The 15,144-nt window shown below is 48.1% G+C and overlaps 1 protein-coding gene across 1 annotated transcript in view; it reads left to right on the top strand.

Annotated features, from left to right (window-relative positions):
* The window catches only part of LOC106630152 (hemicentin-2-like), a 28,203-nt gene extending 13,313 nt beyond the window's left edge, over positions 1–14,890 (top strand). Inside the window, exons 10-18 of the mRNA XM_074530276.1 lie at positions 373–669; positions 1,510–1,827; positions 3,636–3,944; positions 4,876–5,172; positions 6,013–6,330; positions 8,140–8,448; positions 9,380–9,676; positions 10,758–11,075; positions 13,151–14,890. Of these exons, the coding sequence (XP_074386377.1) occupies positions 373–669; positions 1,510–1,827; positions 3,636–3,944; positions 4,876–5,172; positions 6,013–6,330; positions 8,140–8,448; positions 9,380–9,676; positions 10,758–11,075; positions 13,151–13,329 (2,642 nt within the window). The 3' untranslated portion in view covers positions 13,330–14,890. The remainder of the gene's footprint in view (positions 1–372; positions 670–1,509; positions 1,828–3,635; positions 3,945–4,875; positions 5,173–6,012; positions 6,331–8,139; positions 8,449–9,379; positions 9,677–10,757; positions 11,076–13,150) is intronic.
* Positions 14,891–15,144: the final 254 nt, after the last annotated feature.

Below are 15,144 nucleotides of genomic sequence, written 5' to 3'. Positions count from 1 at the left end.
CATCCCCATTGACCAAACGTTGGGTTTTGGTCCAACAGGGGCATTTTGATCCCATAATCTATCCTTGTTGTGGTCCAACCGTGAGTTTTCCACCCAACATTGACTTTTCCAGCCAATTTGGGCCATTTTTACCTCTAAATCCATCCCATTGACCAAAACATTGCCTTTAGATGCAACGGTGAAATTTTATCCCAAAATTCATCCCCAGTGAGGTCAAACCTTGACTTCTCCACCAAATTTGACCATTTTCACCCCCAAAATCCACCCCCATTCACCAAAAATCCCCTTTTGACCCAACAGCACCATTTTTACCCCAAAATCCCTCCCCTTTTGACCTCCAACCTTGACCTCTGACAATTCCCCTCCCACCAGACCGCCCAACCCAACCCAACCTGACGGTGACACCCTCGGGCCTCACGGTGCAAGGGCAGCCCCTCCTCTTCCTCTGCATGGCCCCACCCAGCAAAGCCCCTCGGCGCCACTTCCGCTTCCTCCGGGATGAGCTTGAGGTCTCCGAGGGCATCGTGGAAGGTTCTGGAAGCGCCCGGCTGAGGGTGGAGAGGAGCAGCCAGAACCAGACCGGGAACTTCAGCTGCAGCTATGAGGAGATGACCGAGGGGCGCTGGATTGCCTCCTACCCCAGCGAGGCCGTGGCAGTGGTGGTGGAAGGTGATTTTGAGGGGAAATTGGCAGGGTTTGGGTATGGGGAGGGCTGTGGGGAAAGGTGAGGAGATAGCAAGGTGAGGAGAAGGAAGGTTGGTTGAGTTTGGTTGGGTCAAGGTTGGGTTTCGTTTGGTTGGGTTGGATTGGGTTTGGTTGGGTCAAGGTTGGGTTGGGTCAAGGTTGGGTTGGGTTGGGTGGTGGTTTGGTTTGGTTTGGTTTGATAGGGTTGGGTTTGGTTGGACCTTGGTTGTGTGTGCTTTAGTCATGGTTGGGTCATGGTTGGGTTTGGTTGGGTTTGGTTTGGTGTGGTTGAGTTTGGTCACATCATGATCCCAAATCTCCGCCTGAATATCCAAAATTGACAATTTCCTTTTTTTTCCCCATTTTTTTCCAAAATATTGAAATTATCAGGAGCCACTTTTAGGCTTTTTGACCCAGTCCCAACCCCAGAATCTCCCCCTGTTTGGCGGCGCCTCCAGGACCATCCAGGGGGTCCCCAAATTCCTAAAGTCATCAAAACTCAGAATTCTGGGGAAATTTGGGAGGTTCTTCTTCATGTTCTCCATTCCCACCTCCAAAATACTGAATTTTGGGCCCTTTTTGGGCTTTTTGACCCAATCCAAGCCCTATCCAAACACGGCCATGGTGGGACTTCCTATAACCAATAAAAATCAGGATTTTGGGAAAAACTGGGTGGTTCTTCTCCATCTTCTCCATTCCCACCCAAAAAACTGAATTGTAGGCTTTATTTCCTCCCAAAAATCTAATTTTGAGCCATTTTCACCCTTTTCCCATCCGAATTTTAAAATCACCGATAACACTGATTTTCCCCCAATTTTTTCCCAGACCCGTGTCCGCCCCCCGTGCTTTGGGTGGAGCCTCCGTCTGGCGTGGTCACCGTGGGTCAGCGGCTGCGCCTGACCTGTTCTGCGAGCCGACGTCACTTCCGGCGCCGCTTCCGCTTCTTCCGCGATGGCATCGAGCTGACTCCGGGTGACCTCATCGATGGCGTCATCAGTGACGTCACTGGTGATGGGTCCCAGCTGGTGTTCCCGCGGATTTCCCCCGAATTTTCCGGGAATTTCAGCTGCCTGCTGGAGGAGGAGGTGGGCGGGGCCTGGGTGGAGGCTCCGCCCAGTGAAGGCGTGGCCGTGGTGGTCATGGGTAGGTGAGGGGTTTTGGGGGGAAAATGGGGGATTTGGGGAAAAAGTGGAGGGGGAGGAGACATATTGGGATTTATTGGTTTGGAGTATTTGATGACCGTGGGGTTGTTTTTGGGGTGAGTTTTGGGTTCTTTTGTGGTATTTGCTGAACCATGTTTCTTTAGGGCTGATTTTTAGCATTTTTGGGTTTTTTTATGTCCACGGGAGTTTTTTGGGTTGTTTTGGGGGTATTTTCTGGCCCTGGGGTTTATTTCGGGGTGAGTTTTGAGGTTTGGGTTATTTGCCGACACATGGGGGTTTTTTGAGATGGTTTTGGGGTTTTTGTGGCGTTTGCTGACCCTGGAGTTTATCTGGGGGAAGTTTTGGAATTTTTGAGGTGTTCACTTACCCAGGAATTTTTGGGGTGAGGTTTGGGGTTTTTGAGATATTTGCTGACTAAGGGCTTTTTTTTGGAGATGGTTTTGGGGTATTTTGAGGCATTTGCTAACCCTGGGGATATTTTGGGGGTGGTTTTGTGTTTTTTGGGTTATTTGCTGCCCCTGGGGTTTATTTTGTGGTCGTTTTGGGGTGGTTTGGGGTATTTGATCACCCAGGGGGGGTTTGGGGTGACTTTTGGGTGTTTGGGGGGTTTATGATAGCCATGGGGGTTTTCTGGGGTGCTTTTGGGGTATTTGCTGACCCTGGGGTTCCTTTTGGGGTGGTTTTAGGATTTTTGGTTTTTTTTTTACTTTTTTGACCCAGTCTGAGCCCAACTCAAGCAGGGTCATGGTGGCACTTCCTCCATCCAAAAAAATTTTGAAAATTTAGGAAAAAAAATCAGGATTTTGTGAAAAACTAGGTATTTCTTCCCCCTTTTCTCCATCTTCCCCATCTTTCCCATTCTCACCTCCAAAACTTGAATTTTTGGGTCACTTTTGGGCTTTTTTGGACCCAAACTTAGCCCAATCCAAGCAGAGTCATGGTGGGACCTCCTTCATCCAAAAAAAAAAAAAAAGATCGGAGCTTTAGGGAAAAAAACCCCAGGATTTTGGGAAAATTGGGACATTCTTCTCCACCTTCTCCATCTTCTTCATCCCCATTGCCAAAACATTCAAATTTTGGTACCGTTTTTGGGCTTCTTTGACCAAGTCCAAGCCCAACCCAAGTGGGTCATGGTGGAACCTCTTACAACAAAAAAAATAAAAGGAGTTTTGGGGAAAAATTGGGAGGTTCTTTTCCATCTTCTCCTCTTCTCCGTTTTCACCTTCAAAAAATTGAATTTTTGGGCCTATTTTGGGCTTTTTTGGACAAATCCAAGCCCAACCCAAGCAGGGTCATGGTGGTACCTCCCATGACCAACAAACACCAGGATTTTGGGAAAAACCTGCTAGTGGTTCTCCATCTCCTCAATCTTCGCCATTTTCACCTCAAAAACTCTGAATTTTTGGGTCATTTTTAGGCCTTTTGGACCTAATCCAAGTCCAACCCAACCAAGGACATGGTGACACCTCCTCCACAAAACAAAATCAGATATTTAGGAAAAAAAATTAGAATTTTGGGGAAAAATTGGGAGGTTCTTCTCTATCTTCTCCATCTTCCTCATTTTCACCTCCAGAAAATGGAATTTTTGGGACATTTTTGGGCTTTTTCAACTCAATCTGAGCCCAACCCAAGCAGGGTCATGGAGGAACCTCCTCCACCAAAAACAAAATCAGAATTTTGGGAAAAGTCAGGATTTTGGGGGAAAATTGGGAGGTTCTTCTCCATCTTCTTCATTCCCACTTCCAAAACATTGGATTTTTTTCTCATTTCCCCCTCTTTTCTCCCCAGACCTCTCCCCTCCCGCCCCCAACATCTCGGTGACGCCGGCCAAGGCACGTTTCCTGGTGGGCGATGCCGTGTCCATCTCCTGCGCCGCGCCGGCACCGCCCGGCACCGACCGCATCCAGGCCTTCCGCTTCAACGGCACCTCGGGCTGGGCCAGCGACGTCCGGACGTCCCGCCGGACGTCTGTCCACACCTTCACCGTCACCGGGCCCCGCGACGGCGGCGTCCACACCTGCTCCTACAGCGTCGTCCGGCGCGGTGGCCGCGTCCTCCACTCGCCGCCCAGCCGGGCTGTGGTCATCGATGTCCGAGGTTTTGCGATGGAAACTCCTGGAGTGGGGGGTTTTGGGGTCAAAATTTGTTCCCGATGAGGTTCAGGGTTGGGTTTTCCACCACATGTTGACTTTTCTACTCAGTTGGGGGTTTTAATCCCAAAATTCATACCCATTGAGATCCAACCTTGACTTTTCCACTAAACCTTGACTTTACCACCCAACTGGGCATTTTTATCCCAAAATTCATTTTCGTTGATGTCGAACGTTGACTTCTGTGTCCAATTGGGGATTTTAGGCCAAAATTTGGTCCTGCCGAGGTTCAGGGTTGGGTTTTCCACCCAATGTTGACTTTTCTACAACTTTTCTACTCAATTGGGGGTTTTAATCCCAAAATCTCTCCCCATTGAGATCCAACCTTGACTTTTGTGTCCAATTGGGCATTTTTATCCCAAAATCCGTCCCCATTGAGGTCCAACCTTGACTTTTCCACCCAATGTTGCGTTTTCTACCCAACTCCATCATTATTTTCCCAAGTTCATCTCATTGAGGCTCAGTGTTGACTTTTCCACCCAATTGGGCATTTTTACCCCCAAATTCATCCCCATTGACCAAACGTTGGGTTTTGTTCCAACAGGGGCATTTTGATCCCATAATCTATCCTTGTTGTGGTCCAACCGTGAGTTTTCCACCCAACATTGACTTTTCCAGCCAATTTGGGCCATTTTTACCTCTAAATCCATCCCATTGACCAAAACATTGCCTTTAGATGCAACGGTGAAATTTTATCCCAAAATTCATCCCCAGTGAGGTCAAACCTTGACTTCTCCACCAAATTTGACCATTTTCACCCCCAAAATCCACCCCCATTCACCAAAAATCCCCTTTTGACCCAACAGCACCATTTTTACCCCAAAATCCCTCCCCTTTTGACCTCCAACCTTGACCTCTGACAATTCCCCTCCCACCAGACCGCCCAACCCAACCCAACCTGACGGTGACACCCTCGGGCCTCACGGTGCAAGGGCAGCCCCTCCTCTTCCTCTGCATGGCCCCACCCAGCAAAGCCCCTCGGCGCCACTTCCGCTTCCTCCGGGATGAGCTTGAGGTCTCCGAGGGCATCGTGGAAGGTTCTGGAAGCGCCCGGCTGAGGGTGGAGAGGAGCAGCCAGAACCAGACCGGGAACTTCAGCTGCAGCTATGAGGAGATGACCGAGGGGCGCTGGATTGCCTCCTACCCCAGCGAGGCCGTGGCAGTGGTGGTGGAAGGTGATTTTGAGGGGAAATTGGCAGGGTTTGGGTATGGGGAGGGCTGTGGGGAAAGGTGAGGAGATAGCAAGGTGAGGAGAAGGAAGGTTGGTTGAGTTTGGTTGGGTCAAGGTTGGGTTTCGTTTGGTTGGGTTGGATTGGGTTTGGTTGGGTCAAGGTTGGGTTGGGTCAAGGTTGGGTTGGGTTGGGTGGTGGTTTGGTTTGGTTTGGTTTGATAGGGTTGGGTTTGGTTGGACCTTGGTTGTGTGTGCTTTAGTCATGGTTGGGTCATGGTTGGGTTTGGTTGGGTTTGGTTTGGTGTGGTTGAGTTTGGTCACATCATGATCCCAAATCTCCGCCTGAATATCCAAAATTGACAATTTCCTTTTTTTTCCCCATTTTTTTCCAAAATATTGAAATTATCAGGAGCCACTTTTAGGCTTTTTGACCCAGTCCCAACCCCAGAATCTCCCCCTGTTTGGCGGCGCCTCCAGGACCATCCAGGGGGTCCCCAAATTCCTAAAGTCATCAAAACTCAGAATTCTGGGGAAATTTGGGAGGTTCTTCTTCATGTTCTCCATTCCCACCTCCAAAATACTGAATTTTGGGCCCTTTTTGGGCTTTTTGACCCAATCCAAGCCCTATCCAAACACGGCCATGGTGGGACTTCCTATAACCAATAAAAATCAGGATTTTGGGAAAAACTGGGTGGTTCTTCTCCATCTTCTCCATTCCCACCCAAAAAACTGAATTGTAGGCTTTATTTCCTCCCAAAAATCTAATTTTGAGCCATTTTCACCCTTTTCCCATCCGAATTTTAAAATCACCGATAACACTGATTTTCCCCCAATTTTTTCCCAGACCCGTGTCCGCCCCCCGTGCTTTGGGTGGAGCCTCCGTCTGGCGTGGTCACCGTGGGTCAGCGGCTGCGCCTGACCTGTTCTGCGAGCCGACGTCACTTCCGGCGCCGCTTCCGCTTCTTCCGCGATGGCATCGAGCTGACTCCGGGTGACCTCATCGATGGCGTCATCAGTGACGTCACTGGTGATGGGTCCCAGCTGGTGTTCCCGCGGATTTCCCCCGAATTTTCCGGGAATTTCAGCTGCCTGCTGGAGGAGGAGGTGGGCGGGGCCTGGGTGGAGGCTCCGCCCAGTGAAGGCGTGGCCGTGGTGGTCATGGGTAGGTGAGGGGTTTTGGGGGGAAAATGGGGGATTTGGGGAAAAAGTGGAGGGGGAGGAGACATATTGGGATTTATTGGTTTGGAGTATTTGATGACCGTGGGGTTGTTTTTGGGGTGAGTTTTGGGTTATTTTGTGGTATTTGCTGAACCATGTTTCTTTAGGGCTGATTTTTAGCATTTTTGGGTTTTTTTATGTCCACGGGAGTTTTTTGGGTTGTTTTGGGGGTATTTTCTGGCCCTGGGGTTTATTTCGGGGTGAGTTTTGAGGTTTGGGTTATTTGCCGACACATGGGGGTTTTTTGAGATGGTTTTGGGGTTTTTGTGGCGTTTGCTGACCCTGGAGTTTATCTGGGGGAAGTTTTGGAATTTTTGAGGTGTTCACTTACCCAGGAATTTTTGGGGTGAGGTTTGGGGTTTTTGAGATATTTGCTGACTAAGGGCTTTTTTTTGGAGATGGTTTTGGGGTATTTTGAGGCATTTGCTAACCCTGGGGATATTTTGGGGGTGGTTTTGTGTTTTTTGGGTTATTTGCTGCCCCTGGGGTTTATTTTGTGGTCGTTTTGGGGTGGTTTGGGGTATTTGATCACCCAGGGGGGGTTTGGGGTGACTTTTGGGTGTTTGGGGGGTTTATGATAGCCATGGGGGTTTTCTGGGGTGCTTTTGGGGTATTTGCTGACCCTGGGGTTCCTTTTGGGGTGGTTTTAGGATTTTTGGTTTTTTTTTTACTTTTTTGACCCAGTCTGAGCCCAACTCAAGCAGGGTCATGGTGGCACTTCCTCCATCCAAAAAAATTTTGAAAATTTAGGAAAAAAAATCAGGATTTTGTGAAAAACTAGGTATTTCTTCCCCCTTTTCTCCATCTTCCCCATCTTTCCCATTCTCACCTCCAAAACTTGAATTTTTGGGTCACTTTTGGGCTTTTTTGGACCCAAACTTAGCCCAATCCAAGCAGAGTCATGGTGGGACCTCCTTCATCCAAAAAAAAAAAAAAAAGATCGGAGCTTTAGGGAAAAAAACCCCAGGATTTTGGGAAAATTGGGACATTCTTCTCCACCTTCTCCATCTTCTTCATCCCCATTGCCAAAACATTCAAATTTTGGTACCGTTTTTGGGCTTCTTTGACCAAGTCCAAGCCCAACCCAAGTGGGTCATGGTGGAACCTCTTACAACAAAAAAAATAAAAGGAGTTTTGGGGAAAAATTGGGAGGTTCTTTTCCATCTTCTCCTCTTCTCCGTTTTCACCTTCAAAAAATTGAATTTTTGGGCCTATTTTGGGCTTTTTTGGACAAATCCAAGCCCAACCCAAGCAGGGTCATGGTGGTACCTCCCATGACCAACAAACACCAGGATTTTGGGAAAAACCTGCTAGTGGTTCTCCATCTCCTCAATCTTCGCCATTTTCACCTCAAAAACTCTGAATTTTTGGGTCATTTTTAGGCCTTTTGGACCTAATCCAAGTCCAACCCAACCAAGGACATGGTGACACCTCCTCCACAAAACAAAATCAGATATTTAGGAAAAAAAATTAGAATTTTGGGGAAAAATTGGGAGGTTCTTCTCTATCTTCTCCATCTTCCTCATTTTCACCTCCAGAAAATGGAATTTTTGGGACATTTTTGGGCTTTTTCAACTCAATCTGAGCCCAACCCAAGCAGGGTCATGGAGGAACCTCCTCCACCAAAAACAAAATCAGAATTTTGGGAAAAGTCAGGATTTTGGGGGAAAATTGGGAGGTTCTTCTCCATCTTCTTCATTCCCACTTCCAAAACATTGGATTTTTTTCTCATTTCCCCCTCTTTTCTCCCCAGACCTCTCCCCTCCCGCCGCCAACATCTCGGTGACGCCGGCCAAGGCACGTTTCCTGGTGGGCGATGCCGTGTCCATCTCCTGCGCTGCGCCGGCACTGCCCGGCACCGACCGCATCCAGGCCTTCCGCTTCAACGGCACCTCGGGCTGGGCCAGCGACGTCCGGACGTCCCGCCGGACGTCTGTCCACACCTTCACCGTCACCGGGCCCCGCGACGGCGGCGTCCACACCTGCTCCTACAGCGTCGTCCGGCGCGGTGGCCGCGTCCTCCACTCGCCGCCCAGCCGGGCTGTGGTCATCGATGTCCGAGGTTTTGCGATGGAAACTCCTGGAGTGGGGGGTTTTGGGGTCAAAATTTGTTCCCGATGAGGTTCAGGGTTGGGTTTTCCACCACATGTTGACTTTTCTACTCAGTTGGGGGTTTTAATCCCAAAATTCATACCCATTGAGATCCAACCTTGACTTTTCCACTAAACCTTGACTTTACCACCCAACTGGGCATTTTTATCCCAAAATTCATTTTCGTTGATGTCGAACGTTGACTTCTGTGTCCAATTGGGGATTTTAGGCCAAAATTTGGTCCTGCCGAGGTTCAGGGTTGGGTTTTCCACCCAATGTTGACTTTTCTACTACTTTTCTACTCAAATGGGGGTTTTAATCCCAAAATCTCTCTCCATTGAGATCCAACCTTGACTTTTGTGTCCAATTGGGCATTTTTATCCCAAAATCCGTCCCCATTGAGGTCCAACCTTGACTTTTCCACCCAATGTTGCGTTTTCTACCCAACTCCATCATTATTTTCCCAAGTTCATCTCATTGAGGCTCAGTGTTGACTTTTCCACCCAATTGGGCACTTTTACCCCCAAATTCATCCCCATTGACCAAACGTTGGGTTTTGTTCCAACAGGGGCATTTTGATCCCATAATCTATCCTTGTTGTGGTCCAACCGTGAGTTTTCCACCCAACATTGACTTTTCCAGCCAATTTGGGCCATTTTTACCTCTAAATCCATCCCATTGACCAAAACATTGCCTTTAGATGCAACGGTGAAATTTTATCCCAAAATTCATCCCCAGTGAGGTCAAACCTTGACTTCTCCACCAAATTTGACCATTTTCACCCCCAAAATCCACCCCCATTCACCAAAAATCCCCTTTTGACCCAACAGCACCATTTTTACCCCAAAATCCCTCCCCTTTTGACCTCCAACCTTGACCTCTGACAATTCCCCTCCCACCAGACCGCCCAACCCAACCCAACCTGACGGTGACACCCTCGGGCCTCACGGTGCAAGGGCAGCCCCTCCTCTTCCTCTGCATGGCCCCACCCAGCAAAGCCCCTCGGCGCCACTTCCGCTTCCTCCGGGATGAGCTTGAGGTCTCCGAGGGCATCGTGGAAGGTTCTGGAAGCGCCCGGCTGAGGGTGGAGAGGAGCGGCCAGAACCAGACCGGGAACTTCAGCTGCAGCTATGAGGAGATGACCGAGGGGCGCTGGATTGCCTCCTACCCCAGCGAGGCCGTGGCAGTGGTGGTGGAAGGTGATTTTGAGGGGAAATTGGCAGGGTTTGGGTATGGGGAGGGCTGTGGGGAAAGGTGAGGAGATAGCAAGGTGAGGAGAAGGAAGGTTGGTTGAGTTTGGTTGGGTCAAGGTTCGGTCAAGGTTGGGTTGGGTTGGATTGGGTTTGGTTGGGTCAAGGTTGGGTTTAGTTTTGTTGGGTTTGGTTGGGTTGGGTCAAGGTTGAGTTGGGTTGGGTTTGGTTTGGTTTGGTTTGGTTTGGTTTGGTTTGGTTTGGTTTGGTTTGATATGGTTGGGTTTGGTTGGACCTTGGTTGTATTGGGTTTAGTCATGGTTGGGTCGTGGCTGGGTCGTGGTTGGGTTTGGTTTGGTGTGGTTGAGTTTGGTCACATCATGATCCCAAATCTCCGCCTGAATATCCAAAATTGACAATTTCCTTTTTTTTCCCATTTTTTCCAAAATATTGAAAATATCAGGAGCCACTTTTAGGCTTTTTGACCCAGTCCCAACCCCAGAATCTCCCCCTGTTTTGTGGCACCTCCAGGACCATCCAGGAGGTCCCCAAATTCCTAAAGTCATCAAAACTCAGAATTCTGGGAAAATCTGGGAGGTTCTTCTTCATCTTCTCGATTCCCACCTCTAAAAACTTGACCTTTTGGACCATTTTTAGCCTTTTTTCACCCAACCCAACCAGGGCCATGGTGGGACCTCTTCCATCAAAGAAAAATCAGAGTTTTGGGTAAAATCAGTGCTTGGGGAAAAACTGAGCGGGTTTTTCTGGGTGGTTTTTCTCCATCTTTTCCATTGTCTTCATTTTCCCATTCCCACCTCCAAAATATTGAATTTTGGGCCATTTTTGGGCTTTTTGACCCAATCCAAGCCCTATCCAAACACGGCCATGGTGGGACTTTTTATAACCAATAAAAGTCAGGGTTTTGGGAAAAACTGTGTGGTTCTTCTCCATCTTCTCCATTCCCACCCAAAAAAATTGAGTTTTAGGCCTTTTTTTCTCCCAAAAATCTAATTTCGCGCCATTTTCTCCCTTTTCCCATCCGAATTTTAAAATCACCGATAACACTGATTTTCCCCCAATTTTTTCCCAGACCCGTGTCCGCCCCCCGTGCTTTGGGTGGAGCCTCCGTCTGGCGTGGTCACCGTGGGTCAGCGGCTGCGCCTGACCTGTTCTGCGAGCCGACGTCACTTCCGGCGCCGCTTCCGCTTCTTCCGCGATGGCATCGAGCTGATTTCGGGTGACCTCATCGATGGCGTCATCAGTGACGTCACTGGTGATGGGTCCCAGCTGGTGTTCCTGCGGATTTCCCCCGAATTTTCCGGGAATTTCAGCTGCCTGCTGGAGGAGGAGGTGGGCGGGGCCTGGGTGGAGGCTCCGCCCAGTGAAGGCGTGGCCGTGGTGGTCATGGGTAGGTGAGGGGTTTTGGGGGGGAGATGGGGGATTTGGGGAAAAAGTGGATGGAAAGGGGACATATTGGTATTTATTGGGGTTGGCCCCCGCCACAGAAATGGTCAGTCCTGGCTGATTGGCCACGCCAACTACAATGACCACACCCAGCCGTTTGTCCACCCCCACCTAAGCGACCACGCACCTATGACCACTCATCAGTGACCACGCCCGCCCATTGACCACACCCCAGTTGACCACGGCTATCAAAATAGCCACACCCCAATTGCCACACGAATGACCACTCCCAAAACTGCCATGACCACACCAATGAGCACACCCCCAAAGGGCCACACCAGTCATTTGCCTAACTGAAATTGAACACACCTATCAAAATAGCCACACCCACCTCCACAACCACATCCCCAAAATGGCCACCCCCACCCATTGGCCACACCTACCTATTGACCACACCCAATGGACCATGCCGATCAAATTGGCCTCACCCATTTCAATTATGATACCCAAAAAGGCCACACCCATTATTTTGACCACACCCCCATAGGCCAAACCCACTCCAATGATCACAAGCCATGGCCACACCTATCAAAATGGGTCTCACCACCCCAACGACCTCTCCGGAAAAAATACCTAATCGTACCCCAATGACGACTCCCTATTTACCTCACCCCCAATGTCCACAGCTACCCTAAGACAGCACCTCAATAGACCACACCCACCCCTATGACTCCACACTTAAATGGCTCCACTCACCCCGTTTACCACACCGCAAAATGGCCACACCCACCCCAATGGCCACTCTCAAATTGACCACAGCCATTAACGTGTCTGCAGCCTCTCCCATGACCAGACCCAAAAATGGCTGCACCCTCTGTGGTAACCACACCCAAGGATGGCCACACCCACCCCAATGACTACACCCCTAAATGGCCAGGCCCAGTCATCATCCTCACTACAATTTACAATACCTATCAAAATATCCACACCCACAGCAATGATCACATCCCCAAAATTGCCCCGTGTATCACAATGGCCACACCCGACCAAATGACCACAACCTTAAATGGCAACACCCACCTCAATGACCTTACCCCAAAAGGGCACACCCAGTGCAATGTCCACACCCTGCCCATTGGCCACACCCACTTATTTACTGCCCCCTATTGACCACGCCTATCAAATTTGCCACACACACTCCTATGATCACATGCAAAAAAAGCCACACCTACAGGGTTGACCACACCCCCAAAAGGCCATACCCACTCCAATGACCACAAGCAATGAACACAACCATCAAAATGGCTTCCACCACCCCAATGGCCACTCCCAAAAATAGCCACACCCACCCCAATGACCACACCCATCCTTCTGACCACACCCACCCTCCCTACTTACCACACCCATCCTCAATTGACCAGACACACAAAGTGGTCATGCCCACCCCAATGACCACACCCACCAACTGATCACACCCAGTTAAGCACGGGGTCCTTTTTTCAGGTGATTTTTTGGGTTTTTGGGATATTTGCTGACCCCTGGGTTTTTTTTGGGGTGGTTTTTGGAGTATTTGATGACTGTGGGTTTGTTTTTGGGGTGAGTTTTAGGGTTTTTGGGGTATTTGATGACCGTGAGGTTGTTTTTGTGGTGAATTTTGTTTTCTTGGGGGGGTATTTGCTGACCCAAGTGGTTTTTTTGGGTGATTTTTAGAACTTTTGGGTTATTTGATGTCCACAGCGGTTTTTTTGGGTATTTGCTGACCCTGGGGATATTTTGGGGCGGTTTTTGGGGTTTTGGGGCATTGGCTGACCCTAGCACTCTTTTTGGGGGTGGTTTTTGGATTTGGGGGTATTTGTTGACTCAGGGTTTTTTGGGGTGATTTTGGGGATTTTTGTTATTCACTGACCTTGGGGTGGTTTATGTTGGGGTAATTTTTGGAATTTTGGGGTATTTGATAACCCTGAGATTTTGGGGGGTGGTTTGGGGGTTTTCAGGGTATTTGATGATCCAGGGTTTATTTTGGGTCAGTTTTGGGGGTTTTGGGGTATTTGCTGACCCAGCTTTTTTTTTTTTTTTGAGGTGGTTTCTCGTCCCCAGCTGAGTTCGAGTTCCCCCCATTGGTCATCGGCGGAGTGGTGGGAGTAGCCTTGACGCTTCTGGTGATCCTATTGGCTGCTTGGCTAGGCCGGAGGAGGAGGAGTCAGTGGGGGGGAGAGGAGGATTTGGACCCCAAAATGTCCCCAGATCGCCTATTTTAATGCCAAAATTTCCCTTGTCAGGCCAAAAAGGGAACATTTCACCCCAAATTTCTCCATTTTAGTCCCAAATTTGGCCATTTTGACCACAAATTCCTCACTTGTATCCCAAAATTACCCCAGATTTCCCCATTTTAGTCCAAAAAAGACCTTTTTGTCCCCAAAGAGGTAATTCTGACTCAAAGTCCCACATTTTACTACAAAAGTGACTCTTTTGTCCCAAAAATCCTCATTTTGACCCCAAAATTTTTCCCAAATTGCCCAGTTGGACCAAAATTTCTTCAGTTTTGGGAAAAAATTGACCCTTCTGCCCTTAAATTGCCCATTTTGATCCCAAATCATCCCCAAATCTTTCATCTAAACACAAATTCCTCCATTTTACCTCAGAATGACCCATTTTGACCTTCAAATTCCTACTTTTGACACCAAAATTGTCCCTTTTTAACCAAAAATTGACCTTTTTACCCCAAAATCAGCCATTTTGAGCCCAAGTTGGCCATTTTGGCTGCATCTGACTGAAAATTTTCCCATTTTTTAAAATAAATTAACATTTTCCCTCAAAATTGCCCATTTTGACACCCAAATTTCCCTGAAATCTCTCTTTTTAACCCAAATATTTCAACTTTACCCTAAAATCTGCCATTTTCAACCCAAGTTGGCCATGTTGGCCTCATTTAGACTTATATTTCCCTATTTGCATCCAAAATTTAATATTTTCCACTAAAATTTCCCAATTTTGACCCCGATTTCCCACTTAGGTCCAAAAATAAACATTTTTCTTCTCCAAATTGCCCATTTTCACCAAATTTTCCTGTTTTGACCCGCAATTTCCCATTTTAGTTTAAAATCAAATATATTTCTCCCCAAAATTGCCCATTTTCCCCTTCCAGTTTTCCTCTTTGCCCCAAAAATTTTGCCCCAATTTGACTCCAGATTTCCCCTTCTCTCCCAAAACTTCGAATTTCTCCCCAAATTCCCCAAAATCACCAAATTTCTCACCAAAAACCCTTTTGAACCAAACTGCCCCGTTGAACCCCAAAATCAGACTCTTCTCATCCCAGATTTCTTATTTTTGACTCAAATTCCCAGGTTTCCCCCGAAACTTGGCACTTCTGCCCTAAAATTGCTCATTTTAATCCCAAAATCCCCATTTCCCCCCAAATTCCTACATTTTCCCCCATAATTCCCAAATTTCACCCCAAATTTTCACATATTCCCAGAAAATCCCCACATTTTGACCTCAAAATTCCCCATTTACACCCAAATCCCCATTTTTCCCCAAAATCCCAGATTTCACCCAAAATTTCCCCATATTCCCCCAAAATTCTTATTTGAATCCCAGAATTCCACATTTTACCCCTCAAATATCCCATTTTCACCCCAAACTTACAATTTTAAATCCAAAACTTTGATTTTTGCTACAAAAATCCTCATTTTACCCCAAAACTTCAGATTTTTTCCCCCAAAATCACCATTTCTGTTCCAAATTCCTCATTTTTCCATAAATTATCCATTTTTGTCTCCAAACCACCTCAAAAATTCCTAATTTCGTTCATTAAATCTCCTTTTTGCATCCCAAAACAATCCTCAATTCTCTCCAAATCCGCTTTACCGCCCCAAAATGTTGGTTTTCCCCAAAATGTCCTTTTTCGTCCCAAAATGGCTTCTTTTTCACAAAATGTTGGATTTTCACCCTGATCCAGGGGGTTACTGCTGGCGGGGTGATGACACCAGGGCCCTCTGCATGGGGGACCCAGAGGCTGGCGCCTGAGCTGGGCCATGCCTACCAATATGGCTGCCGGTGCGCTCTGATCATGC

Source organism: Zonotrichia albicollis, chromosome 32, assembly GCF_047830755.1.
Source record: "Zonotrichia albicollis isolate bZonAlb1 chromosome 32, bZonAlb1.hap1, whole genome shotgun sequence".
NCBI lineage: Eukaryota > Metazoa > Chordata > Aves > Passeriformes > Passerellidae > Zonotrichia > Zonotrichia albicollis.
Note: the sequence above shows the minus strand (reverse complement) of the source record. Positions and strands in the feature narration are given on the sequence as shown.